At 44.6% G+C, this 27,964-nt stretch overlaps 1 protein-coding gene across 1 annotated transcript; it reads left to right on the top strand.

Annotated features, from left to right (window-relative positions):
• Window positions 1–229: 229 nt before the first annotated feature.
• On the top strand, window positions 230–27,759 carry LOC106809117 (serine/threonine-protein kinase 10-like). The gene is made up of 22 exons (XM_014812080.1): window positions 230–762; window positions 5,316–5,480; window positions 6,406–6,604; window positions 7,000–7,072; window positions 8,885–9,079; window positions 9,711–9,792; window positions 10,449–10,562; window positions 10,993–11,197; window positions 11,856–11,963; window positions 12,800–13,465; window positions 14,664–14,876; window positions 16,512–16,639; window positions 17,265–17,711; window positions 18,107–18,276; window positions 18,966–19,089; window positions 19,362–19,490; window positions 20,120–20,263; window positions 20,480–20,609; window positions 21,144–21,268; window positions 23,996–24,187; window positions 24,650–24,889; window positions 25,517–27,759. Exons 1-22 carry the CDS (start codon window positions 592–594, stop codon window positions 25,703–25,705), a joined length of 4,209 nt encoding a protein of 1,402 aa, XP_014667566.1. The 5' UTR covers window positions 230–591; the 3' UTR covers window positions 25,706–27,759.
• Window positions 27,760–27,964: the final 205 nt, after the last annotated feature.

Here is a 27,964-nt window from a genome sequence, read left to right on the forward strand (position 1 = left end):
TCCATGAAGAAGATGTGTGGAAACTTCTTAGAAACCATAAGCAAAGAAAATAAGAGTTGCTGCGTTGCGTTATAGCAATGAGCCTTTGGTTATAGTAGCCTAAGTAGGGCCACAGTAACCCTTGAAAGTTGGGAAGTCACTCAGAAGGTTGGGAAGTCACTCGGGTTTACGCGATAGGTTGACTCATTCGTGACCTTGTGACGTCACTCCCAACCAATGAGCAGGCGTGGTAGAATACAAAATGGCAGCCACCTGTGTCAACTTTTATTTAGTACAGGAAAGTTAGACATTTCGTGTAGCAGAGTCTTTCTAACAGAAATGTCGAAATTGAAATGTGTTTGTAATGTGTTCCATAACTTAGATGATTACCGTAGGAGATTCTGACGTTGGTACTAAGTCACCGTGAGAATAATATTGCGGACGCCAACCGTACAGTGACAGTGCATAGAAATAGAGTTTGGAAAGACCGACTCACTGTATTTGACTTTGTGGAAGTTGCTGTCATTACTGACACTCAAGACTAAAACAGGCGACTGTGTTGAAATTACATATCTACGTACTCTTACACGGTACTGGTATAGTTAATGCAACATGTCATTCTTCAGTGGTTTCAAAAAGATATTTAATATCGGTGGTAATAATGGTGACCAAAAGAAGAAGCGGGCAGATTTATTCAAACACATCAAACAAGAGGAAGATCCGGAGGATTACTGGGAAATTGTAGGGGAACTAGGAGATGGGGCGTTTGGGAAAGTGTACAAGGTAGGTATAAAGTTATATATTTGTTGTTATAATTTCCTTATTGTGTTTCTACTTGAACTTCTATAGTACTTCTGCTCATAGTCATAGACATAGGGTCTATGTCCCCCAGGGTACTGCCGGAACGTACCCTAAGTACGGTCCGGTATACTGGAACGTACCCTGGTAACTATTTGATATGGTTAGGGTTAGGGAGTAGGCGTAGGCGACTCTCTAGACTCGTTAGTGGAGTAGGCGAGGTACGGTCCGGCATATTAGATAGTACCAGGGTACCCGGAACGTACCCTGGTGGACATAGACCCTCTCAGCTCTACTTCTATTTCAGTAATTGTATTACATGCGTAAAACACTTGTGTTACATTTTACAATCATTGTTACAATTGTACCAGTGCCACCTTTCACATTTTTATTTTAAATACATGATTTATTATAATTCACATTACTCACAATTACACGCAGCTAGGATGCTACTTTGCAATTTATGCAAGTTTTGATGTGTCATTGGTCGACATGGAGAAGTCAGTGTGGTGCCGGTTATAATGAGTAGTGTGATTCTTGTTTTACATTTATTCTGCTACATTTAATTGCTAGATCAGACCTCGAGTAGAGCTCACAACAGTTCAAATCATCATTCAACATTACACCTTGCAAGACTGCTGTAAATATTTTCTAACACTAATTAATGTTTATTGTTTTGCAGAATTAAAACAACACGCACTGTATGAGCATTCAGATAAGAAATAGTGTGAATTGTGGGTGCAGATCCTGCGTTGGCATGCGTGATGCAGTAACACAAACAGTAACTGGTGTTGGGCATCATACATGATGTCACATGGAATATAATCTGAATAGTCAGTTGATCATTCATCCACAGTGTACATGACGCAGTATCAACTATAACATTGGTTGGGGTTGTCATTGATAGTGCACATGAGAATGTATTCTCAACTCTAGCAGGGATAGCAGTTATCTTTGATAATGTTGCACATGTATCATCTAACTTCACCTATAAAAACTGACAGCAGTTATCATTACCAGTCCATCATTTCCAGTCAAAGTGGAACATGTACAGCAGTTATCTTTGGTAATGTTGAACATGTATGACATAACTTCAACAAAGTCATGGGCAGCAGTTTTCATTACCATTCTACATAATATGTCATCCGAACTGTAATGCAATATGGACAGCTGTTAGTATTGATAATGTTGTACATGTATGAGTACTATCTTCCTTCACAGTAACAGGGTAGCACTTACAATCATTACGATTGTCACCTCTACAATACGGTTAGCCGCAGATAGGTCATTAAAGTGATTACGTCACAGTAAATAGTAAAAAAAATATTTCCACTTTTCTCAAAATATAAATAATTCTGTTCACTTTTTATGGTTAAATTGCTGCATTATACTTCTTATTTTACTATACTGTTCGATGTGAACATACACTTGTGACGCATACATAGCCCATAGCCATAGCCCAATTAATGTTAGGAACACTAATATCAAATCGTCCATGTTTTTTAGATTTTTAACTAGTTGAGAAACAATCTTAGGTAAGAATTTGACGATAAGTTTAGTCCGTTAGTTCTTACTTTTAATGTAAAAAAATGGCAAACAAAAATTTCCAAATTTTACCATAGAAAATTCGTGACGTAGTCAATTTAACATTCATACCCATGATGTCACCTGAGTAGTAATTTTAACATTTAACATCAGATAACCATTAATACTGTACATGGTAAACTCATCTCAACATGAGCTTGAATATTTAACACGAACATCTGCTGCTTATGAACATGCTGTGATCTGAAAAACACCAGACTGCTTATGAGCAATGCACTCTCATTAACATAAACAATTATTGACATTCGTGCTTTAGCGGACTGGTGTGCCATTTAGACAGAGAAAAAAAGCTACGAGCAGAAAACAGGCAATAAGCGAATAATGTATGGAGGCATGTAGATGTGACCAAATTGAATATATTGTTTGGACTGGTCAGTGAAAAAAATACACGGGGGCTCGGGGCGATTTAGCCCCCGAAATGCCAAAAAGAGCCCCGGAAATGGCAAAACGAGCCCCCGTAAATTTGCATAGAGTTCAATGCAAACCAAATTTTTGAGTGCTATTTTCATGCACGCGAGCTTGAAAAGTAGCACCCGAAATTTTTTTTTTATTTTTTTTCCTGGGACTGGTGTCAAGTTTGATGGTCAGTGAACTTGTGCCCGTGGCCGATTGTCATACTTGTTGATCTTGTGTGGGTTCATAACTGACGAAAAGCTGAATACATTTTCACAAACTGCTTGAAGATTTTGGTTTAAAAGTTGCGAGCACCATAACCATAGCAGTGTGGTAGGAGGCAGAGCTGTAACTGCTCCACTTTCGAGTCTAAGTCTAACTCAGACCGGTGTTCACTGGAAATTCAGACCAAGGCCATCACGTGATTACTGTGCACAATTGAAACCTGGCTTATTCACTGTCAGCGATGTTGTTTCCTGTAGTATGTCATGTGCATCAGTCCCATGGCCAACACGCTGCTGCCGAACAGGTGCTTTTATCCACAATCATGCTGAAGTGCAAAATAATATTGTGAACCTCTATGATTTCAATGGTTTTGAGGGGAAAATGCAGGTGGGTCTCATCCCGAGATTGTAGACTGTAGTAGTTACACACGCTTTCTTTCTCGAGACAGTGTTCGTGAAGAAATTGCAGATCGAACCAGGGAGGTTTTTTTTGGTATTTCATTGGGAGCTGCCACCCGTGATTAAATGTGTCAATGCTGTTCAAATATCAGAGAAGTGTGTTGCCTTTGATAGATACACATCGCTTCTTCTCAAGTAGAACAGGAAAGAGGATTACAGGTCAGCGTTAGTTGCCTGGAGATTCTAGCTCGCGTGGCACTATAAATATCCTTTGACTGGACCGTCAAGGGATGAGTCTGTGAAATGCCCAGCGTAACAACGAACACTTGTGTCACTGCTCCCACACGGCACGGCTTTCATCAATGTATCGATCAATGATCCCATCTCAAGATAGAAGAGGGAAGGGGACGTTGCAAGCAGCGCTCCCTATAACTCGATTTATCTTCGTAGATTGACAATGCGCGTGCGGACGTACGCGTGCGGGTTGTGCCCGCCTGCTATTTTCGCCAAGGATATCTATAGATTGCATTTCGCACTCGAGAGATGGCAGAGAGGTGGCAGTCCGCGCCTATATCATCTCGCGGAACTGCCGCGCTGCGTGATCCTGTTTTGGCGAACGCCCGAGGCTATAACTATTAAGCAGGCAGTAAGTGAGCCGTGGTGCGCTGTACTGCTCCGGGTCTCTAACGTCAGAATTCGTGGAAGACTCAGTTCTCTCTAAAGCAGCAGCAGCAGCAGCAGCCTGCTGTTGTCACCTGTGAATTACACTTACAGTGGATTCTGTACGGAACTATAAAAGAAGTCCGCTGTAAATCTATGAATGTAGGCCAAGTAAATAGCAGCTGTCGACTGTAATTAGCTATAGTGACTACCAGTATCTGCAGTCACTATCACTGTGATGTGGGTGAAATAGATAGTGAAAGTGTGCGGGTCACTGTTTAATGACACATGCATAATAAAGTGGTTTGTATGGAAACGCGTGCGTCGGCTTAGGATGCATACATGTACAAACACATTATGTAGACAGTGTCGGAGTCAGTGTACTAGTAAATTACTGCAACAATTGAAAGTTGGGAATTGATTTCAAGGAAGTCCGACAAGGAATTATACATAGACTTCTAGACATACCGTTATGTTATTATTTCTACGTTGCCAACTCTTACAGGAAGCTTGAAATAACATAAAATTTACAAGGAAATGCTAGTTGATCACTTCATTTAATAAAATGTTAAATATTCATTGGGGGTTTTATAAGCATGTTCGTGTACGAATGCATGCATTCATATATATACAAATTCTATAATAAATTATTATAGGATTTGTATATATATGAATGCACGCATTCGATTAAAGATTGCGAAAATAAACACATTATACTAGTAAATTCATTATGTGTTTACTCTAATATTGTATGGTCTGTGATATTATAATACTTGTTAATTAATGCGGCTACTAAACACTTTACATACATGTACTCGCATGTATTTGCTACTGTAAAGTGCAGGAGTAGAAATTAACTTTTGAACACGTGAGTCCAACGGGCGGACTCAAAAAGAGGGAGTCCGCAGCAAAATGAGGAAGTCCGCAGTCTGAGGTTCAAAATTAAAGAAATTAACAATAACGCATGTGCTTATTATTAAGATTCATGTGGTTGCACGTCTGCCAAATTCTCTTTGGACATTAGCTGAAAAAAATAAGGCAATTCCTCGAGGCCGTGCTCCGAAACGAACTATAGTTATTATGGCCGAATTTTCAGGGAGTCACACACGGACTCCTGCATATATGTCAAATCAGGGAGTCCGACAGTAAATCAAGGAGTATTTGACTCCGGACTCCCGTTAATTTCGCACCCTGAAAGTGCAATTTAATTTTAAACCTTGGCACACAAAAATCACTCGTTTCTTTATTTTGTTTCAGGCGAAACACAAGCAGCAGAATATATTTGCAGCTGCCAAAATTGTTGATCTGCATGGAGAAGAAGAAATTGAGGATTTCCTTGGCGAAATCAATATTTTGGCGGAATGTCAGCACGATAACATCGTGGGCCTCCATGAGTCCTTCTACTTCAACAACCAACTCTGGGTAGGCATTAGGGCTGCAACGATCCACCGAAATCGAATCGGATCGCGATTCTCTTCCCTCGATCCGATCCTCGATATTTTTCCCCGTATTTTCGATTCCACTTTGATACCACTTTTTTCCTTCAATAGATGGCGGCACTACGCTATATACTGTGGAGTGTTACTCACCAATTTTACTCAGCGACTGTGCAGTGTATATATGCCATAGAGATGTATAAATAGTATACATCTCTATGATATATACTCTCTGGACTCTCTAGCCTATTCACCATTTAGTATTTATTGGCAATTTCTAATAATTTATTATTGCAAAATAATGAAAATATAAAAAATAAGATAACATTTCAATATTTTGGGAATCGAATCGAAGGAATCGAATCGAGAGGCTAATATCGAGAACCGGATTGAATCGAGAGGCTTGTGTATCGTTACAGCCCTAGTAGGCATGTAGGCTTCAGGGAATTATTGTATTATCTGATGTGATAATGTGTGTGATCATTAGGAAAAAGTTATTTATGTAAATGTACTCAAGAAAAATAATGAATTGAATCAATCGTATCCAGTGATTGTCATAGGATGGATTATAATTTATATGTAAGATACGCTAGCTCTAGCTCTACTGTTGTTAGAGCATCGAAAGCTGCTGTTTGTCATTACAGCAGTAGATGGTTTTCGTAATTTGTTGTGTTCGAAGGCACTGCGTGTCATAGCTCGGTTATATGCAGTCATGTATTTAAATGTTTTAGATTCATTGATTTTAATCATAGAGGCTATACATCTCAGAACATGTTCTAGCCACTGTTAGTGACGTGTTGTTTGATAGGTTAAATGGCACTCCCTGTCTGAGCTCTGGTCAACGTTATTTGAGATGTTATTATATGCTAGATGGTACTGCATCTCTGTGAGTGTCTGATATGTTGTTATAGATTCTGCTGGAGTTCTGTGAGGGTGGTGCAGTTGACAATATTATGATTGAGCTTGAGAAATCACTAACGGAAGCACAGATTCGCTACATTTGCCGGGAGATGTGCGTCGCTCTCAAGTTCCTGCACCAGATGAAAGTCATCCACCGCGATCTGAAAGCTGGCAATGTCCTCTTGACCCTAGATGGTCAAGTTAAACTAGGTGCGGTTTGTTGACCTTTGACTGTTAGTTCAAGTTTTATACAGTGTAAATCTGTTAACACAAGATGTTAAAAAATTATGGTCAACAAACTCTATGCAATCAAGTCAAGCTTGGTGCAGTGTGTGTCTGTTGACTGTTGAAAGTTAGAGCAAGCTAGGGAAAGATTGTCTATTGATTACGGATGGTTGTTGTTGTTGTTGTTTTCGGTTTCTTTATTTTATACTGGACTCAAGGGGTACTCAAATAATAATTCACCTAAAAATTAAATAAATTGTTTTATTTCAAATGTGTTTTTCATCTAGGAAACCTTTCATATGCATTGCCTACTAAAAGGCATGTTTGGAAGTATTTGTATAATTGTTTTATGACAACAATTTGCAATAATATAATTTCAGCTGATTTTGGAGTGTCTGCCAAAAATGTGTCAACACTACAGAGGCGAGGTTCATTTATTGGAACACCATACTGGTAAGATTTTATTAGCTGTCATGCAGTTACTGAAACACCTCATAAGCTTGTAGTTAGGCTTGTTTCGAGTCGGGTTCTCTGCTTACGTTGCCCAATACGGGGCGCCGCGCCTGCCCGCGTTGTGGGCAAAGCTCCCCCCTGTTTGAAAATCGTATGCGAGGCTCCGCTTTAAATTACCTCCGCGCCCGTTTTAAAATTCCGACCCAAGTAAAAGGTTTGCCAGCGGCGGGAATCGATGCGTCACAGAAATTGTCGTTCGAGCCGTTCAGGAAGGACATTCCGCCGCTTGTTTTTGTAACCGTACCACGCATGCACTGACAGACAGTAACAGCAAGACATAACCGGCACAATGCAACAGTTAGCTCTGTCACTGAATTTGTGACCCGGTACAAGCGCACTCGGCATATCTATATATACAAGAACCCAGAATAACCGTCTATGGTTGGTGCGTGGAGCGATTTTTTAACGCTACGTAATTAGTCGTAACGGTAGGTGGCGATGTTTACAGCCATTATAAAACATTAAGCTCGTACCGGATAAAAATCTTCTTCGCCACACGCCCCCGTACCCTACCCTAGGTTTCCGCTCCCCCTCCCCACATAGTCCCCCCTTCCCTCCCCCTACCCGCTCCCCATCCCCGTTGTTATCATGCCTGGGGGAGCGGGCGGGGAGTAGGGTCGACGCCTAGGAGTTACAGAAATTACATACTCGTAAACTTGCTATTGCTGTTGTTACGTAGGTAGTGAAATAACATGATTGGTAGCTTGTTTATTGGTAACTGTGACAATCAGTCGACATTGTCTCCATGGACTGATTAGGCTCTTGTAAAAATGGATGGCCACGGTTGCTTGGTTCGGCATGAAAGCACGACCTTTAAACTTCACTTGCATTCACCAATACACATAGTTCAACCAATCTTAATCAATGATGGCATTTACTCAAATATAGTGAGTTGTCATTAATCACGCGTAAGAGTTCTCGTAGAGAAATGGCGAAAGCGAGACATTGTTAGTTGCAATTTATTAGCGTCACCTTGCATCGTCGAAGCTGAGCTATGCCATGGGTCGTCGTATTCGTCCGTCCGGTCCGACCCAACATTTTCGCTTCTGTCAACACGATAACTCAGGAATCGTTCTTGGCGCCACTGTTTGAAATTGGGTATAGTTGTTACTGCTTATGCTCTCCATACCTTAAAACTGTCCTATTTTGAAGCACGCAGTCAACGTACTTTCGAGCCACAGCAATTTTTTGGCAAATGATGGATTGTCCATTATTCCAGTTCAGGTATTCACGGATTTTTGCTTTCATTTTTTGGTATGTGAATTGAATAAGGGGCTAGCAGGGTTTTCATATTTAAAAAAAATTATGCAAATTAGGGTAGGGTTTGCCACATTACTATAGCATAATTATATTAGACCAAACAGTCCTGTGGTGTCGCACATCGTCTGGGTTCTTTTTACAAAGCTTTCATTGACAAATATCTTTAAGCAAATTGGGTATTCCCTTCTCTCCACCCTGCGCGCTAAAACCTCTATATTAGATAAAGATTACACAAAACACTGTCGCCGACGCAGCATAACTATTTATTCAAAACGACCATCGCTAAAGCGGGTATAGCGCGCATCTACGCGTCACAAATTCGTGATTCATTTTGGTTTAATAATGTTACTTGCGATAATACAGCATGGCATCGCTTATCTATAATATACGCGATGGTTCGCTCATCATTAAAACTGACTTCTTCTTACTCACTCATTTGTGTTCTTTTTTGTGGTGACCTACAGTGCCATTGACACTTTCATTCACTCACAGGATGGCGCCAGAGGTGATAATATGTGAAGCCATGAGGGAAAACCTGTACGACTACAAGGCAGACATCTGGAGTTTAGGAATTACGCTCATCGAATTCGCGCAGTCGGAACCGCCGAATCACGAGATGAACCCAGTGCGCGTTCTGTTTAAGATACAGAAGTCTGACCCACCAACTCTGAACTATCCCAGCAAATGGTACGTACGTGTGCATTCAACCCACCAGATCGTCGTTTATTTTAATGTTTCGTGCATGGAGTGCCATAACATGATTTAGAAATTTTGGATAGCTCTCAATTTATTATATTTTTCTTTCTTTTAACATTGTAGTATAGGCAAATTCTGTTGCCATATAAGTTTGTTTTCATTTCTATTGCTATTGTTGCCAAAGCAAGCAATTCCAACTTTTCACATGGAATATTTTTTTGGTTAAGTGAATCCAGAAGTTTCTTTCAAATTTCTGTACATAGTGTATTGCAATCTTCCATTGTATCAGTCTGTATAATCACTTTGCATGAAGAAACAGTATAGAATCGAGTATTACACTGAAATATAATCTCTAATAGTTTAACAGGATTCCAAACCAAACGTTTGAGGGTAAAATCCATAATGCATCTGGCTATCCAATGATTTGGAGAGCAGGTCGTTCGATAAATTTCTGAATAAAGGGATGGCTAATTCGTTTATCTTGACGAGTGGTCCCATGTGGTTGGATTTTGTGCCGGCGATGAGATTAGCAGACGGATGCTCTTCTCTCTCGGCAGACAAGCGTGGCAGGCAAGCCAATGATTGAGCGCGGCTAATAGTGTTACGTTTTCGTATGGCACAGGTCGCCCGAGTTCATAGACTTCCTGCAGCGTTGCTTGGTGAAGGAGCCAATGTTGAGAGCTTCAACAGAAGAGCTGTTGGAGGTAGGAACGTGCTGTGTGCTGTGACACGGTCGCTCTTGCATCCATTGTGATATTTTACTATGTATAGTATTTCCATTGTGTTAATATTTATAATGTTGAGTCTCAATGGATGAACTGTTAGAGGTAGGAACGTGCTGTGTGTTGTGTCACGGTCACTCTTGCATACGTTTTCATATTATATTATATATAATATTGCCATAATGTTAATGTTTATAATGTCGAGAGCTTCCACAGATGAATTGAAGGTAGCAACATATGTGGATGGTGCTGTCTGTTGTGTCACAGTCACTCTTGGATCCATTGCCATCGCAAAACGCAGAATGGCTGCAGATGGCATATACCACCTTACACTGTGCTTTGGGGCATAGGATACTGTAATACTAGCCCAGGATGTCTTAGTACACGTCCAATTTCTCGGCTTACAAGATGCCCCCATAATTAAGTCACATGCTATAATTGGTATCGATAGTACTAGTATATGTGTTATCTGGTGATACAACGCTGGGTGATTTAGGGGACATTTTCTTGGGGGGGGGGCGGTGCATCTTATGAGCTGGGAAGTAGAGTAATTAGGTGTAAGCGTGAAAATAACTGACCATCACTGTATGCGTTTGCCCTTTAATAAACTGTAACTAAATGGTGACACTTTGCTTCAGCACCCGTTCCTCGCTAAGGTCACCAACAGCAAGCCTATAAGGGAGCTCATCGCTGAAGCGAAAGCAGAGATCATCGAGGAGGAGGAAGATTTAGATGAGCAGTCGGCACTAGAGGTGAGACGCAGCGACTCCGCGGTATGGCAGGATGACGTGGGCCTTCCAGGATGAGGAATGGGAGTCATCCACTATACCACGTGTTACGGAAGTGTTGAAATGAGATATATTGGTCAGGAAGAATACCGATGTCTGGTTTTAGTGCATAGGTTCGATTGTTGCAAAATAATGGGCATGCCTCTTGCAGATAGATGTAGTCATCCTAATAAAAAATTTAATAATTGTAAAGTACTGAAACAAAAACTATTGAGTGGTCGAGACACAGTGTGATATAGAGACTAATGTGTGACGGAGACAAAAAATTGTCAAAAATTAACCTGTTACTGAAACTAACATACGGTGAGAGACTCTGACAAAATAAAGCATTCAGTCATCTAGCAAACACTGTAGTTGTGATAGCTTTGCACGTTCGCTTGTCTTCCCCCCGCAGGAAGCGAGAAAGCGTGGGTCGGTGATGTCATTTGACAACTTGACCGAGTCTGGCTCGATATCAAATCTGAGCGAGTTGACAGAGGTGGACGATGACAGTGACGTGTCATCTGCGCCTCCCACGCCTGCACTGTCTGAGAGAGACGTACAGACACAGCTGCGTATGGAGGCACAAAGGAAGCAGCAGGAGCAGCGTCGGACACCCGGTATGGCGTGCTTGTTATTTATGTTGTATCTTCTTCTTCTTTCTTCTTCTTCTCTGTATTATTATTATTATTATTATTATTATTGGTCAAATAGTGTCGTGTTAGTGATTGCTTTTATTATGTCTATTGAAGCTTTGAAGGTAAACATATTAGAGTGTAATTATGGAAGACTAAGCAGAATTATGTGTGTATACTCGGTCTGCGAAATTAACCACTGGCCCGGTATCCGAGGCCAGTAAATTTCCCGTGGGGCCAATGAAACTGGTAAATGAACAAGCCCGATGGGCCAGTGGAAAAAAATGAAGTAAATGGTCTATTAATGATATTTCAGCTTCTTTATGCGATGATCAGTGTGAGAATTTACCGAAATTCCCGATATTTTGTATGAAAATTTACCAATATTTACCGATAGGGCATCATATTCCCGATCTTAAGTAGCGGAAGTAACTAGTCAACACCATGCGTGTTTGTCGCCGATTGATTATTGATCATTGATTCGGGCCTGTAAAACCTAGTGTGGGCAAGTGAATTATACATTTCTACCGTCCCGCTGGGCCAATGAGGGTGAAAGTTTTTCATGCAGACTGTATACTGGCATTCAAAAGGAAGAGCTGTAGTGCGGCAATGGTGACTGACATGGTAGGTTTGGCTGTTACAGAGAAGGAAAAGGCGGTCGCCGAACCAGTGGCGGCTGCAGCTGCAGATGAAAATGTGTCAGTTGTTTCGGTTGAGGAGCCAGCTATGGCATCTACAGTGGAGATCGCTGGTGAGTCGCCCTGCCATTTTTCTATCGTCACACATTGCGCTGCGCTCTCTGTTTCTGTCCTGCGGAATTCACGCTGCTAGCAAAGTAGTTGCGGTGCTGCCTATCAATGTTACTACAACATTGGCGTCTGAATCTAGCAGCGAGCTAAATACAGTACCGTAGCATCACATTAAACCGACTAATTAAGTGTGGCTAACTGCAGCAACATGTGTATCCAGCTGTGATTATTCTCGTTCACTGTGAGCAGTAACCCCCCTGCATAAAATTTTTGCTTCTGTGTGGGTTGACGCGCAGGTGTTGCTACGTTGCTGGTGTGCATGTAGTGTCGGGTGCGATTTATTCGGCTCATTATTCGTTCAGAGCGCAGTGCAGAAGCTTGTGGGGTGAGTGTCGAACGTTGGGCGGAGACACCAGCGCTCAGGTGTGAAGTTGCCCCCTGTAGTATCACATTTGTTATCTCATAGTGTCACATTGCGTGTTCCATCGTGCAGTCTAAATTGTTGCACTATAGTGTGACGTGCTGCACATAATTCGACGAGACATTGTGCAGAACAGTATTTGGCGAGGCACCATGCTGCACAGTACTTGGTGAGGCACTGTGCTGCAGAGTATTTAGCAATGCACTGTGCTGCACAGTACTTGGCGAGGCACCGTGCTGCACAGTACTTGGCGAGGCACTGCGCGTCGCGTTATCCTGTGCTGCACAGCAGGATCCGGTGAGATGTGCACTGTGATCCTCTGTGCTGCACTGTGCGGTGCCTCGCTGGCCATCTCCGGGGCGCGCTGCGCTAAGCTGCGCAATGTAATCGGCTCGCTTCGTCTGTGCGCCCGCGTAGCAGCAGACGAGCAGACGAACGCCACGAGGCCAGACGAGGAGGAGGGCGACCGGCAAGATTCCAGCGAACCACTCGCGCCTGCATCGCAGCAATCGGACCCGAGCCCAACGGCGCCACCTGCAGGCGATGAGGTGCGGGACGTTCCCGCCTTTGCTGCAGACGAACTCGCGATGGAAGTGCAGGGAGACGTTGCGCCGGTGACCCAGTTGGAGGAAGAGGCAGGCACAGAGACCAGCGAGACGCAAGCAGAGGCCAGTGAGATGCAAGCAGAGGCCAGCGAGACACAGGCTGAGACCAGCGAGACGCAAGCAGAGACCAGCGAGATGCAGGCTGAGACCAGCGAGACACGTACAGGTCTCAGTGAGACGCACACAGAGCAGGAGACTCCGTGGGGGGATGATGGGGAGCGGGTGGCGACGGATGTGGCACCAGCAGGGGGCACCACAGAAACAGAGGCACATGTCACGGCAGTGCCACCAGAGGGCGTGGCGGACGCGGCGTCGGATGTGCCTGAGCGCGGCATGGAGAAGTCATCTGACCACCGGTCAGGAGTGACCGTGATCGAAGTGCGGCCGGAAGACTTCTCGGCTGGCGGCGACGGACAGGTGGCGCCGGTGGCGACCGACGACAACGGCGGAGCACCGGGCATATCGACAACGGCTGCAAGTATGGCCAGTGTGTGCACCGCGCCCTTCGCACAGTCTCACGCACGGTGTGGCGTTCCGCAGCATGCACCTAGCTAGGCACTGACGACGGCTGATATATGCGTCGCAAGCATGAATCACGTGGTGGGGCAGCCACCGTTCATCGTGTGTGTGTGTGTGTGTGTGTGTGTGTGTGTGTACGTGCGTGCGTGCGTGGTTGAATGTTTGTATGCGTGCATGTTTCTGCGTTTGTCTGTGTCTGTGTGCGTGCATGTTTCTGCGTTTGTCTGTGTCTGTGTGCGTGCATGTTTCTGCGTTTGTCTGTGTCTGTGTGCGTGCATGTTTCTGCGTTTGTCTGTCTGTGTGCGTGCATGTTTCTGCATTTGTCTGTGTCTGTGTGCGTGCATGTTTCTGTGTTTGTCTGTCAGTGCGTGTGTCTGTTTAAGCACACACGAATATTGCCCTGAATGCATGCAGATATGAATAAATTGAGAATGTCGAATTTACAATGCCAAATTCATGCACTCACGTACATGAAATGTATACATGTAAATGTGTGTGTGTATGTTTATGTGCTGTATGTCATTTCCTGTTTCATCCTTCATTGTTTATTAATCAGTGCTTGATTTTTTCAAATGACTGATTACGAGGCTCTTGTACCCACATTTACTTGCACCAGCATAACATTCTCCCTGTGTTAGTTGCCATGGCAACACGTGCACGTTTATGTCATTACCGAAGCTCTTGAAGGAACCGATAGAATAGGATGTGTTTCACAGTAACACTGCACACTACAGTATCTTGCAGTGTACTCTGTATACTGTGGTCTGTTGCAAGGCTCTTCACACATGATATGGTTTCAATGGTGGTTTGCTCCTGTCTCTCTCTGCAGAATTCACACCCGCTCGTTGCATGTATAGTAACGTGTCTGTGTATACTAACAGACAACAACGGGTGTATTTTTAATGTATATTTAGATATTTACAAGACTGGTATCCGCGAGTTTATGATCGGAAGTTTGCAAGTAATTTCGAAAAGTGACGTGAGCCCCCATTATGTGTCCATGAACATAAACTTGCGTCTGTCAGCCGGGCGACACGATAATCAGCGCGCCTCCGTCGTACTAACTTCGTCGCATCGTCGTTGGCACCCCTGAGTTGTGAGTGTGGACGGGAGACACTTGACACCTCTGACACCTGTGTTCTGTCTCACATGTACAGCCAGTGAGCAGCTTCCCGGGGAGAAAGCGGAGAAGGCGGAGGAGGAGGAGGAGGAGAAGGAGGAGGAGAGGGAGGCTGACGCAAGGCGCGACGACCGGAGCAGCTCTCCGGAGAATGTCTTCCCTGAGGAGGTCATACTGGAGAGCGACGGCGCAGGGGAGCACGTCGTCGCGGCAGAGGCAGCATCTGCCGCCACCGCAGGTGACGACCCTAGTGAGTTTGCTGCGAGTGGGGGGCGGGCGCCTGTCTCTGCCTCTGTCTCCGGCGCACGCTGCGGACTCGGCGAATACGATGCGGGGCGTTGTCGGGGGGTCCTGACTCGCTTGCGGCGTTCTCGTAATCGTTGGGAGCAGGTTGTTGCCGGGGGCAACCGCCTGCTTTGACGCTATCGGTTTTTTGGCTTCACACCCTTGTATTGGCTGGTGGACACTGACGTTACTATGCGCTGACATCCCAGGGTGAACCCTGCAACCCTTGACACTGTCTGTCTGCTTCACTGGTGTGGCTTTGGATGGCATACATGTAGCGTATGCGTTTTCTTTTAGCTATCGCTTTGATTCTGTCACCTATAGCTTATCTTTGTTTTTGATTTTTTGCACACTAGTTGCTACTAGTGTTTAGCATAGGATTGCCTTCTGCACTGTAGTTGCTTTCATTACACTAACTATTAACATAGATGACTGATCTTCTACAGCTAGTAGTTGTTCATATATCTACTAGTGATCACAGCTTAGCTTGTAGCAGCGCGTAAGTCTCTCATTAACATAACCATTTAACCACATGCATACATCATGTTGCCATGGCAAGCGTATCAGTCCTTTGTTGTAATTTCCCCTGTGCTGTACTTGTTGTGACGTCTTCTGCACCGTTATGTTGTTGCGATGTCATCTTCAGCAGTAAAGCATTGTGATGGCATCCACACTGTTACACTGTTAATCTGGCCGTCACATTGTGATAAATATTTCTCTGTTACATTTGTATGGTGGCATTGTTGTGATGACATCTGTACAATTTTATTGGTTTGATCACATCGCGCAAGTACCTCATTTTGTCATCTCACAATTACATTGTTGTGACATCAATGCTGTTACATCTGATAGCACGAATGCTACACTGTCACATTGTTGCGATGACATCTGCACTGTCACATTGCATGCCATGATTTGCGACTAATCGTCTGTTGGCATTGACACTGTTACATTGTTGGAATGTCATCTGCACTGTTACATTGTTGTGATCACATCTTTAGGGTTATTTTGGGTGATGTCACTGACTCAGTTACATTGTAGTATTGTTATCTGCACGATTATATTGAAGTGATCTCATATGCACTGTTATATTGCTGCGATTTCACATGTGCTTTTCTTCCTTACGATTTCACACTCCTACTTAACACCTAATAATGCTAGTTGATTTTAATTTCAAGTGATAAAGGTTCGCTTGCCAGGGTTGCTGTCCACTCGTCGAGATATTTTAACAGAAACTGTTAATTTTTGAGATATTTGGTTGAATAGTTGGCAAAGCTTGTATGCATGCCATTTGTCTGTATTGTTTTAATGGAAATATCAACAGTTTGTGAATAGGCCAGTCAGTAACACAGAGAAACTTACCTGTCCTCTTGTCATTGAACTGTGAACTGCTAAAAATAATTATGTTCCGTGCTTTCCCTCACAAGGACTGATTTCTAATATCCTCTAGCAGAATTGTTCATATAACTAACATGGAGTATTACAGTAAATCAAAAAATAGATTAGCTTCAATATAAAATTATGTTGAATCACAGACGATATTAGTGAGTGTGCAAGTTGGTTCAGCGATTCAGCAGATCTTTGTTGTTGCGTTGCACAGATGGAACGACTGTGAGCATCACAGACGGAGCGGGCGGTGTAGGGTACACTAGTGGTGCGGCAATGGCTTCGTCTTCACCAGGCAAACAAGCAGCACAGGAGGAATCTGAGGAGGAATTATCCACAAAGGTAAAGTAATGTGCAGTAATCACATCCTCCTCTATTCTGAAACCAATTTAAAATGAAAATTAAAAACTCATTGTCAAATTTGTTTGCTGTATACTGTATCCTTATCACTGACACATGCCAGTGGAAAGTTAATCATTTCCCCCTAAGATGTGGAACCAAATGTAAACTGATGTTTAATGATGAAGTACACAATGAAAATTGTTATAGACTATGAGTAGTGTTGCACACTGTTGCTACTAAGTGTCATAATTGTTACATAGTGTAAGAATTGCTACGAGCAATAGGAATCGTTACAAAGCCTGCTTGTCGTAACTCGCAACTCGTAAGATCTCAAAAGAATTGCAAATGTTTTTGTATTTGGCATGTTTGCTGACATGTTGTGTATTTCATGTGTATGTCACATATTCCTGTATTTCACATGCATGTCGCACTTTCCAGTGTTTCTTGCGTACATCACACATTCCTGTGTTTCTGTGCACACATTCCTGTATTTCCGTCCACATTTGTTTCCGTGTACACATTCCTGTATTTCTGTACACACATTCCTGTTGTGTGTTCCATGCTTACATTGCACGTTCTCGTGCATCCGCGCCTACATCGCACGTTCTTGTGTTTGCGCGCACAGACGGAGAACGAGGACGTGAGCCGGGCGATCGACGAGGCCTTCAGCTTCCAGGACGACTTCGACGATTCGACCCCCAGCGGCGAACAGGTCAAGCCATCCGAGACTGCCGCCGCCGTGGCAGACGTCACGCTGAAGCCTGACGCCGAAGATGGTGAGGTCACGGTCGACTACAACGACACTACGCTGGACGCGAGCGCCCACGCGCCGCCCGAGCCGGCCACTGGAGGGCGCCACCGCGAGACGCCGTCGCCAGAGAAGTCGCCACCGCGGGCGGCGGCAGAGGCGGCGCCCCCTGGCGAGCGACCAAGAGAGAAGTCGCCACCGCGGGCGGCGGCAGAGGACGGCGGCAAGAAGGCGGCCATGCTGAAACAAGAGCTGGATAAGATCTCGGAGACGGCCAGCATGAAGACGCAGGACAGCTCCGACAGTCTGGACTCAAAGCAGCAGGTGCACCTCGAGTGACAATACCCCGGCAGCATCGGCGTCAGAAATTGTCACGAGATGTCGCTCTGTTTTTCCGCACAGATTGTTGTGCGGAAACTACGACGTCCCAGAGTGACGATAGTTTCTGACGTTGGGTCACTGGTTTCTTGTTCGTTCGCTCGTCTTTAAGCCGTCGTTATAAGCATCGGTTGTACTTTTATCGTCATTTAAAAATATTGTGTGACGTTGAGGGTTATTATGGTGCTGTGTGTCGCATCTCGTCGTTGTCAAAAAAGATTCCAAGGTTTTTGTTTACATATTATTTCCAAATTTTTTCCTATACATTGTCATGTAAAGTTTCTGCTTTTCCGGTTCGTTTATGTAGAATGGCGCGATGGAATTTTGCATGTATGTTGCAGGAAGAGGGTGGAGATGGTAACATAGTTGCAGAGCGAAGGAAGCAAAGTCGTTATCGCACGCAGAAGCGAACACGAAAGTTCTTAGTCGATGGTGTCATGGTTACCACGACGACGCAGAGAATTGTTGGAGCGAATGACAAGAATCAGCAGAAGGAGGACCATGCGCTTAGGTGAGCCATCGACAACTGTTAGCTTTCACCATGTGGTCTTTACCTGTTACGTATCAGCAGTACTTTTTGTGTTCTGTAACTAATTCTCAAGTCATGTGGTGGTGGAATTTGTATTAAATACCAGTATGCCATGCTGGCATGAAGGGCATGTGTGTATGTGGGAAATCACTTCCTCCTCTGCATTCTTGCTGACACCATATTGATTTTTTATTTATATTTTCAATGATCAAATACGCTTTATTGTATTTAAACATGCAGCTTGATGTGGGAAAAGTTAAACAGGTTTGTAAAGTATCGTATCTATGTGGATATATTGTAAGGGTGCCAATAAACTTGCATTTTAATAACATCTAATATATGATAACACACATTAGAGCCCCACATAGATTTTATTTTCAAGTTCAAGTGTCCTTTAGCATTCATAATTTTAAAACGTGTAAATTATTCACTGTATAATATGCTATGTAGATCTCACTCCAGTTAACCTGCTCGTAAACTCTCTTTATAGTCACCAAAAGCCCACTTAATTAAAACAGCAAGCTCCTACTCCATATTTACGACTAGAATAGCCAGTTGCGTGGGCCACGTGTTTGAACTGTGGGGCACCACCATCGTCACAGAGGCTCCATCGTCGTGGGGGCGCCACCACCGCGGCGTGCTGACGAGCGTGTTGGTTCGTGATATTGCAGGAAGATGGAGCTGCGTGAGCTGAAGCTGCTGCAGAAGCAGGAGCAGAAGCAGTTTCAGGACCTCGCCTACAAGGCGCAGTTCATGCGCGAGCAGCAGGAGAAGAAGAGCGATAGCGACATGCAGGTGAGTGTGCCGCATGAACCTTCGCGGATGGAATATAGAAGTGAGGAGCAGCAGATCAAAGAAGAAGGGGAGGAACTCCCCGAGAGTGGGCAGGCATCTTCTTCCCGTGAACCATCGTTCTCTGCGTCTTTAATTTTATACGAATTTTCAATCTTCTCATTTTTATTGAGATTGCATTGACTTCAACATTTGCAGTAAAATCAGTAGAAACGGTCCAGGACTGGTTATTACCGATGCCAAATATCTACATACTGTTCATCTGTGTATTCCAGGGACTGGTGAAGAACTATCAGAATGATCTCGATGCTCTGGACAGGCAGCAGAAGCAGCAGGTTGAGCGGGCGGAGCAGGTGCAGGCAATGGACCTGCGCAACACCTCACGGAATATCAAGTCCGAACAGGTACCTGCCACTAGTGCTGGTGCCATTGTCATGGTTGAGCGGCGTGACAAGGACGAGCGTGTGCTGGTGGTCGCGTTTGCCACAGAATCTTGATATGATGGTCATGACCATATTTAAGCCGAATACAACACCAACTTGTGTGAACGTGTGGCAATCGACTAACGCTGATAGACCAGGCCCCGTTGTCAGAAACACTGTAAATAGATATGACATAAATCTGAAATGTGACATGACGTTTGAAGTATCTTGCAAGTATAAGTTATTACGTTTTAGACTGTATAGATATAGATATATAGATAGTCATTGCTATTTATGATGTTTTCAAGTACGAGTTCCTAGTGAGGATGCAACTGTGCCTCATAGTTGCTGTGCCACTAGAATAGTTAGTGTAGAATATCTAATTCATGTATTATTGCCACTAAGGTCGTAGCAGACTGGCTGTAATCAAAACCTTAATTAATTGTCCACAGTATTAGGTTAGTAGTTCATATTTTGGATTATTTGCCAGAGTTTTAGACCCTTCTGTGTGTCCTAATCTTCACTGTAAAAGCCATTTCTTTGACCACACGTGGCTGAACTAATCCGCCTGTTTCTAATCCACTTGCTGTGCTTGTGATTTCGTTGAATAGGAGAAAGCTCTGAGGGCATTCCGCGAAAGTCTGAAGCAGGAGATGAAATACTTGAAGACAGAGGTAGACATGATTCCAAAGGACAAGCGGAAAGAGGTGTTTAAGAAGAGGAAAGAAGCTATGGAGAATGAACATGCTGAAAGAGTACGTGCATGTTTTAGTTTGTTAAAACTGCAAAAACCTACTTATTAGTGTTGGATCAAAAATGTACATATTTGTTATTTTCATTGCAAAAACTTACTAATTATCTGCAATAATGCAGGGAGTCTATGTTGTTGTGGTTAAAAAATGCCAAAAAATATTTTTTCTCAATTTTTACAATTGAATAATTAAATTTATTTATATATTTATTTATTGCAGGAGAGGCGTTTCATTGAGAAGCTGGCTGAAGATCATGACAGCACCCTCAAACGGCTCTCTGACCAACACAGGGAGAAAATCGCACTGCTAGAGAAGCAATTTCTGCAGCAAAAGCAGCAGCTGCTTAGAGGTAAGTCTGAAACACGTGTCTGATTGCTTTCTTCCGTAGTCTTGTGTCTTTTCTTCTTTTCTTCATCCCCATTTCACACATGTAACCACGGAAACATCTTTTATTATCGGCAGTTCTCATATTTCTGTTCCTCTCACTTTCTCCAAATTCTCTGTATGCATTTCACACTTGTAACCGCTGAAGTGCCTTTTTCTATCCGTCTCACACTCTGTCCCCTCTCTGGCAGGAGAAAATTCAAGGCGATTTCTCACATGCCCTAAACAAATTGCCTTGCCCTTCTCGTCGCTTAATTCGCGCCCTGCTCTCTGGTGTCAGCTTTCATGCGTGTAATCGTGAATTTCTTTTATCTTTCTCCTTTTCTCTACTTCTCTTGTCTTCTTTCTGCCCCTCTCGCTCTCTTCCCCTCTCCTCCATTCATAATTCGCACTTGTCATTTTGGTAACCCCTTCCTCTTCACTCCTCTTTCTTCTCTTACTCCTCTCCTCTCCTGCATTCGCCGTACACCCACGTAACCGCGGCAACGTCTTTTCGCAGCTCGCGAGGCCGCTATCTGGGAGCTAGAAGAGCGACAGCTACATGAGAAACACCAGCTGGCTAGGCGACAGCTGAAGGATGTCTTCTTCCTCCAACGACACCAGATGCTTATTAGACACGAAAAGGTAGTGTGTTGTACAAGATCTAAAATATAAACTGCATTTTATAATACATGAAGGTAATTAAAGGTAATAAAATATTTAGTAACTGAAAGTAATTTAAGATGGTTATAAATGGTAGTTAGGTAATAAGGTAGATTTTACAAAGCTGACAAAAGTGCAGGTCGTATTATTCGTATATTCCTATAAAGGTTTCAAGTGGTCTTCCTAAAAATGTAGACATTTTTGTTGCGTGATCTCTTAAGCTACATGTACTTGCCTGTTTTTTGCGCAACCACTTATACTTTTTGAACACATATTGAAACAGGACTCCTGGGTTATTACTATGGAGTATGGGGTGTGATACCACTGGGTTAGCTAACTTGGTTTTGGCAAAGATAGTTGAGATATGGCAATAAGCGAGGTTTTGCCTTCTGATAGCCCTGACAGGTTCTCATAGCTTTTGCCACGTCTCAAGGGCGAACTTTACTAATACTTGAACCTTCATACTTACAGTATAGTATTTATTAGCTCATCTGACGTAGTCAGATGCAGCTTGTAGAATCGCATGATCGTCCGTCCGTCCGTCCGGCCGTCCGTGCGTGCGTGCGTGCGTGCGTGCGTCCGTCCGTCCGTCAACAGTTGGCACAAATCTTAACCGCTGCGATGTACGGTCACGATATTCGGAGTCGTTGGGGGGATCGTCGAAACCCAGCAGTTGGGATGCTCGAAGCTGGGTCAAAGGTCAACAGGTCAAGAGGTGCTAAAAGAAAGGACGGATAAACATTCACTCCTTAACTTAAGCGTATAGCCGGAGGAGAATGCAGAATGTGCAGCCACAAATCTAAACGGCTCGACCTAGGCTCGTGAATAGTCGGTAGTATAGCCCATCCACTCAGTAGGAGGAAAGCCATCACTGTGCGGAGATTGGAAGGTCACAGGTCAAAGGTCAATGGGCACAGGGCAGATTTTTAAGACATTTTCTGAGGACATGGTCTGACGGAGCGATTCGGAAACCCACTTTTTTGTTTCAGCGTGACGCTAGCATTTTTATGGGTTTTTTTTTTGTTTGTTTTTTTTTTTTTTTTTAGGCTTCATGAAAGGACGCATGAAATGTCCCTTCTGCTGACATGGCGAAGAGTAAGTGTCGGATAACCTTTTGACGGGCCTCAAGAGGAGGGTTCAACGATGGGATTTGTTTAGCTGTCTGTTAGAAAGAATTTGACTGCCGGGTTTTGCTCAAGTAGAATGCTATACATGCCATGGAATGTTATGAGGCTACGGAATGTCAGTGAAATGTTCAAAAAGCTTAAATTTCGTTGAAGAAGGTTTATGCTGGCCTTAATGTAATAATTTCTATGGCATTCTGTAGCGCTGTCAGTATGTTTACATGTAAGCGTATGCGCAGCTTGCAAGTGCCACTGCCGAGTGCCTGTGGCCAGGGTCAAAATTGAAAAAAAATTCTAGGTAGCTGGTGTGGCAGTACCAGAACTCAAAATCTGGTATGCAGCGCGAAATATTAATTCTGGTACTGCAGCAGCAGTTTATGATTAGCCAAGCAGCTATAGGTTCTAGTATGATAAGTATCGCACAATTTGTGTTCTCAAGAATATCAAAATTGTAGATAAATTCCATTCGATGCATATGCAAGAAGCAAAAGTTTCACGTAGCACTGCTGCGCACGCAGACTGGCGCTAATTTTTATGATAGATCATGCGGCTGATCTATATATATAAACATATCAGTGATGCTAACGCTATTAGCGTTCAGCGCAATGTACTCTAGGTACGAGATTCCAACTTCGGCTGTAGCCAGTGGGTGTAGAGCCTGGCATCATTTCTTGTGTGTCAATGGTGGGATATTCGGCAATAAATTTATTACAGGAAGCGCTGGTTTGCCACACTATCTCGTCGCTCGTATGTGCAAAATGGCGCGTCGCTCGATGTTATTGGGTTAATTTCTTGGACTTGCTTCACCGATTTTCATCGGAATTTTTGGTTATTTCGCCCACAGCAACAGAAAAAAGTTTGCGAACGTCTTTTTGAGATAAAAAATCTATGGTACCTCGTCGCTGTGCGATACGGCAGTGCTTTGTTAGTGGTAACTCGCTAATGAAATTGCAGTATCGCGGCGGTCCCCAAAGGAGTGAGTTATGAAGAGTAAAGAGGGACCGAGGCGAGTGACGTGGGTAAGGGGGTGTCGCCAGAGGGCGGGGAGAGAGGAGGGATGAGATGAGCGGGGGCCACGGATTGTGGGGACGGCGCTGGTGCGGTGGTAGCATGAGAAGGGGGGTAGTGTTTTGCGCTGGGCGCTAATGGGATGGTTACAGGGTGGGGCAGCTGATCGTTGGTCAGTAGAGCTGAGGTATGGCATGCGCCTATAGGCTTTGCGTAGGTAAATGGATGAGTGGCTGTACCTATTCTGTTCTTGCAAATTAGTTTGTTTTTTCTACTACGTACGATGGGAGCTTCCATCTTTAATTGAAGAGCAACTTAAACGTACGCGCCATCTCGTGCACTTTCATAACGATGCCCAAACGAACATTCTTTGAGAAGGATTCCGTTACCATCGGGCCTGTGGCATCCCATCTGTGTTCAAGCGTGTATGTTGAAGCACAATTTGGGACTGAACCAGGGTTTACTAGTATTCCCACCCCCTCCACCACAGAGTCTACCGCAGTAGACGTTATGTATGAGCTGCTGTCGCTCCGCGGCACTTGTTAGGAGTATTTATTTACACCTCGTTCTTAATTAGGAACTGGAGCAGGTGCGTAGACTGAACCAACAGAAGGAGGAGGAGGTGCTGAGGAGGCATGTGGTCGAGAAGAAGACGCTCCCGAAGAGGCAGCGGCAGGAGATGAAGGTCCGCTCGCTCATGTTTAAGGAGAGTCTGCGCATCAGCAACCAGGGCGCGAATCCGGACATCGACCGAGCAAAAATCAAACACGTGAGCAGTCGTCTTGTGCGCGCGTGGCTGCACGGCAGCACTGTCGTGACAAATGCTGGGGGAAAAGTAGTCAGAACTGTATTGTAATAACAGAAAATCCCATGATCGTATTTCGTCGTTTATTATGTGAGCCAACATAGTGAGATTATTGCTTGCATGTAAGTGTTTTGCGTTCGTGTGTGCGTGCGTGCGTGCGTGCGTGCGTGCGTGCGTGCGTGCGTGCGTGCATGCGCGTTTGTTCTCACGTGTGTGTGCGTGTATACTCACATGTGAGTGCATACGTGCGTGTGTGCGTGCACGTGTAAGTATTTTGTATGTGTGTGTTCTCACGTGCATGCATGTATGCACGTGTATACTCACATGTGCGTGCATACGTGTGTCCGTGTATGCCTGTCTGCGCAGGTGCACTCTCACCTCCCCACTGAACGCTAACCTCCCTCCGCCTTCCTCTCTCCGTCGCAGTTTGAGGAACTGGAGAAGAAGCGCTACAAGGGTGACCTCGTCAAACAGCAGCACAAGCAACGGCGCCAGCTGGAGGCGCTGCGGGCAAATGCCGAGATGGCGCTGAAGGAACTCGAGCAGCTGCAGAACGAGAAGCGCAAGATGATCACCGAGCACGAGACGACGAAGCTGCGGGAGCGCGACGCCATCTACCAGCAGGAGCTCAACGACTGGCGCATACAGCTGAAACCGAGGAAGCAGGTGTGTGTGTGTGTGTGCGTGCGTGCGTGCGTGCGTGCGTGCGTGCGTGCGTGCGTGCGTGCGTGCGGGAGTGTGCGTGCGTGCGTGTGAGTGTGCGTGTGCGTGTGTGCATGTGTGTTGGTGTGCGCGTGCGTGTGCGTGTGTGTGCGTGTGCGTGTGCGTGTGCGTGTGCGTGCGTGCGTGCGTGCGTGGTGTGTGCGTGTGTGCGAGCGTGTGTGCATGCGTGTGAGTGGTGTGTGTGTGCGTGTGTGCATGCGTGTGAGTCGAGAGTGGTGTGTATGCGTGCGTGCGTGTGTGCATGCGTGCGAGTCAGAGTGGTGTGTGTGCGTGCGTGCGTGTGTGCATGCGTGCGAGTCAGAGTGGTGTGTGTGCGTGCGTGCGTGTGTGCATGCGTGCGAGTCAGAGTGGTGTGTGTGTGTGCGTGCGTATGTGTGCGTGCGTGTGTGCGTGTGTGCGTGTGTATGTCAAGATCAACAGTGAAAAATAAACATGGACTGTCCTGACTATGTTTACCCCTTGTTAGCACATTCTGCGTACCTGCAACTATGTACCGAGAAACAGTTCTTAATGCTCGGCCTTTTACACAATGTCAGTTTATGAGTTATTCTCTTCTTTTTTGCTCAACAGAACCTTGAAGAAGAATTTGTGAAGCAGAAAGAGGAGCAGGAGAGATTCTACGGGCAGCAGTTAGGAAATGGAACGTCGCACACGAGTGATGCGGCGTCCAATGGAAACGGGATGAACAACGGCGGACAGGCGGCGGCGGGCGAAGAAAACTCGTCTGCAGGAATGCCGCCACCATATATGGTGTACTAGCGCAGGTTCGAGGCTTCATCGGATCTATTGTAACACCGAGCTGCTGCTGACGATGATCGAATCAACTGCTGCTGCGCTCTGATCTGTCATTACTCCCAGTTACTGCTGCTGCTGCTGATCGAATGAAATGTGGCCGCATTTAGGGCTTGCGCCTATGATTTCCTTCGGTAGGCATCCACGCGGACACGGCTTCTCGTTGTCACGTAACTCTATAGGGAATCGCTGCGATGGTTAGTCGCCGGTAAACTACGTGCGTGAGTTCACACAGTGTTCTGCTAATCCTTGTCGGTGGTCGGTAGCGCCGGTCACACTCTCAGCATGTTGACGCTCGACGCTCCGCATATTAACCAGTTATTATATATCACGCATTAAGTATCGATTAACGTTATTGCGTACAAGAATGGCGGTGGCGACGGCACGGTGCAGGCGGTGGTGTAATGCACGATGTAGCAGGCGGTTGCACGAGTGATGGGAGTCGCACACTAGGTAACGTATCAATGATGAACAGTTTGTAAAAAGAACATTTTGTGATGTGATTTTTTTAGTTGAATATTTTTGGCAAATCAATTACGCAGAACGTACGCGCGAGCATGGAAAGATGTATGCGGGTGTATTTGAGGTGGATAGCCTTATGATGGTTGGGAAGGGTAGAATACCTGATAGGTGGTAGTACGGCTGGAAACTGTGTGTGCTGGCAGCAGGAATGGAGACTTCATCTTGTAACGTATAGTAAAAACGAAATGTGTACTTTTACAGCTACCATCTGGGGGATTCTGTGTGCAGGGACTTTGTTTTCTAACTTGTATTTTTTGATTGGAGTATGAAATTTACGGGATCTATTTGTGATGATGACTCTACGTCGAGTTTCTACAACAGTGTGCATGGAATTTAATTATTATTGAAATCCATTTAGTGATCACAATCTGAAGGTCTTGTCCATTCAAAACCGAATCAGAAGTTGTAGTTTCCGTTCTGTTGCAAATCGGAAACTGGCATCCTCACTAGAATCCACAGTGACGTGAACGGGCATTGCCAGAAATGGGTCTGCCAATCCTTGAGTTAACCACTTAAAGTTAGATGGACATATGCCTGCCTTCATATTAGTATATGTTAAAGATGGATGCTCTCACGACTACGGGTGCCTAGTGAATGTTCTGTAAATGTGATGTCTGCTTGAAAATGCAAGCTACCACTCACTGTAGAGCGAGGAATCCAATCACACGCACTGGGCTTTCCAACGTGCCGCTGCCTAGATTCTGTCGGTGCTAGTGCGTGTTGTGTGACCCTGTGCACATGAATTCACATTGGCTTATAACGGGCTGTGGTCCGAAATAGGGCGTAATAAATTATAATGGTTGGGTTTTCCTAGGTTTCTGTAAAGGTCACTTGCTGCACGATGAAACGAAAGATGCTCTTCATAAGTAAAGCTTGTTTACTTGTTCGCAGGCAATGGCTCCGTTGTCTGTATGTACGTGTTATTGTCAGCTCGCCCAAGCAATGGCACTCGTCTGCGTTTTAATGCCACGTGCCAAACGACTGTGGCTAGTACGTCCGGTACTCTTGATGCTCGATGATTTTGCTTGATAATTTAACCGATTTTTGTGTGTGTGCAGCACTCACATGATATAAGAGGGCCAAGTTGATGGGGGACTGCATCCTAGTAAGCAATAGCCGATCTAATTATAAAATGGTTAGCGGAAATGTTGCGTAAATACAAGGGTGAATGTGAGCGCTTTGTGCTTTACAGTATGATTTCGTATGCGACTAATCTGCAATGTACCGAGCATTTGATTAATAAGTCTGTAAATATGTGTAGCAATGCCGGCGTCACTCAGTGTTAGTCACGCAGTGTAATCCACTATATGCACTCTCGGCAGTTCCACCATCGTTGCACCAAAATTCGTCTGAAATCCAAACAAAGTTGGCGCACTGCTCGTACAGTTATTGCAAAAATTGCCTACTCGAACATTTTATTGTAGAGCAAAGTCTAGGAAGATACAGACATAGTTTCGACGTAATAAAACAAGCAGGCGAGCACAAACGGTGTCTTAGAATACCATGTATGTTGTATTGGTATCTCGAGCTTTCTGCACAACAAGCTGTGAGTGTGACGATATAGCTTGTGTTTCCCTCGCGCGTAATATATTCCAGATATAGCGTTGTTGTTATCCAAGGGGATTTCTCCAGAGAGCGTAGGGGTTGAGCCCCTATTCCTCCGCACTGCTGCAAAAGCTCTTGGCTGGATCATGGAGTTAAAAA

The sequence above is a fragment of the Priapulus caudatus genome, unplaced genomic scaffold (assembly GCF_000485595.1).
Source record: "Priapulus caudatus unplaced genomic scaffold, Priapulus_caudatus-5.0.1 Scaffold330, whole genome shotgun sequence".
In the NCBI taxonomy this organism is placed as follows: domain Eukaryota; kingdom Metazoa; phylum Priapulida; class Priapulimorpha; order Priapulimorphida; family Priapulidae; genus Priapulus; species Priapulus caudatus.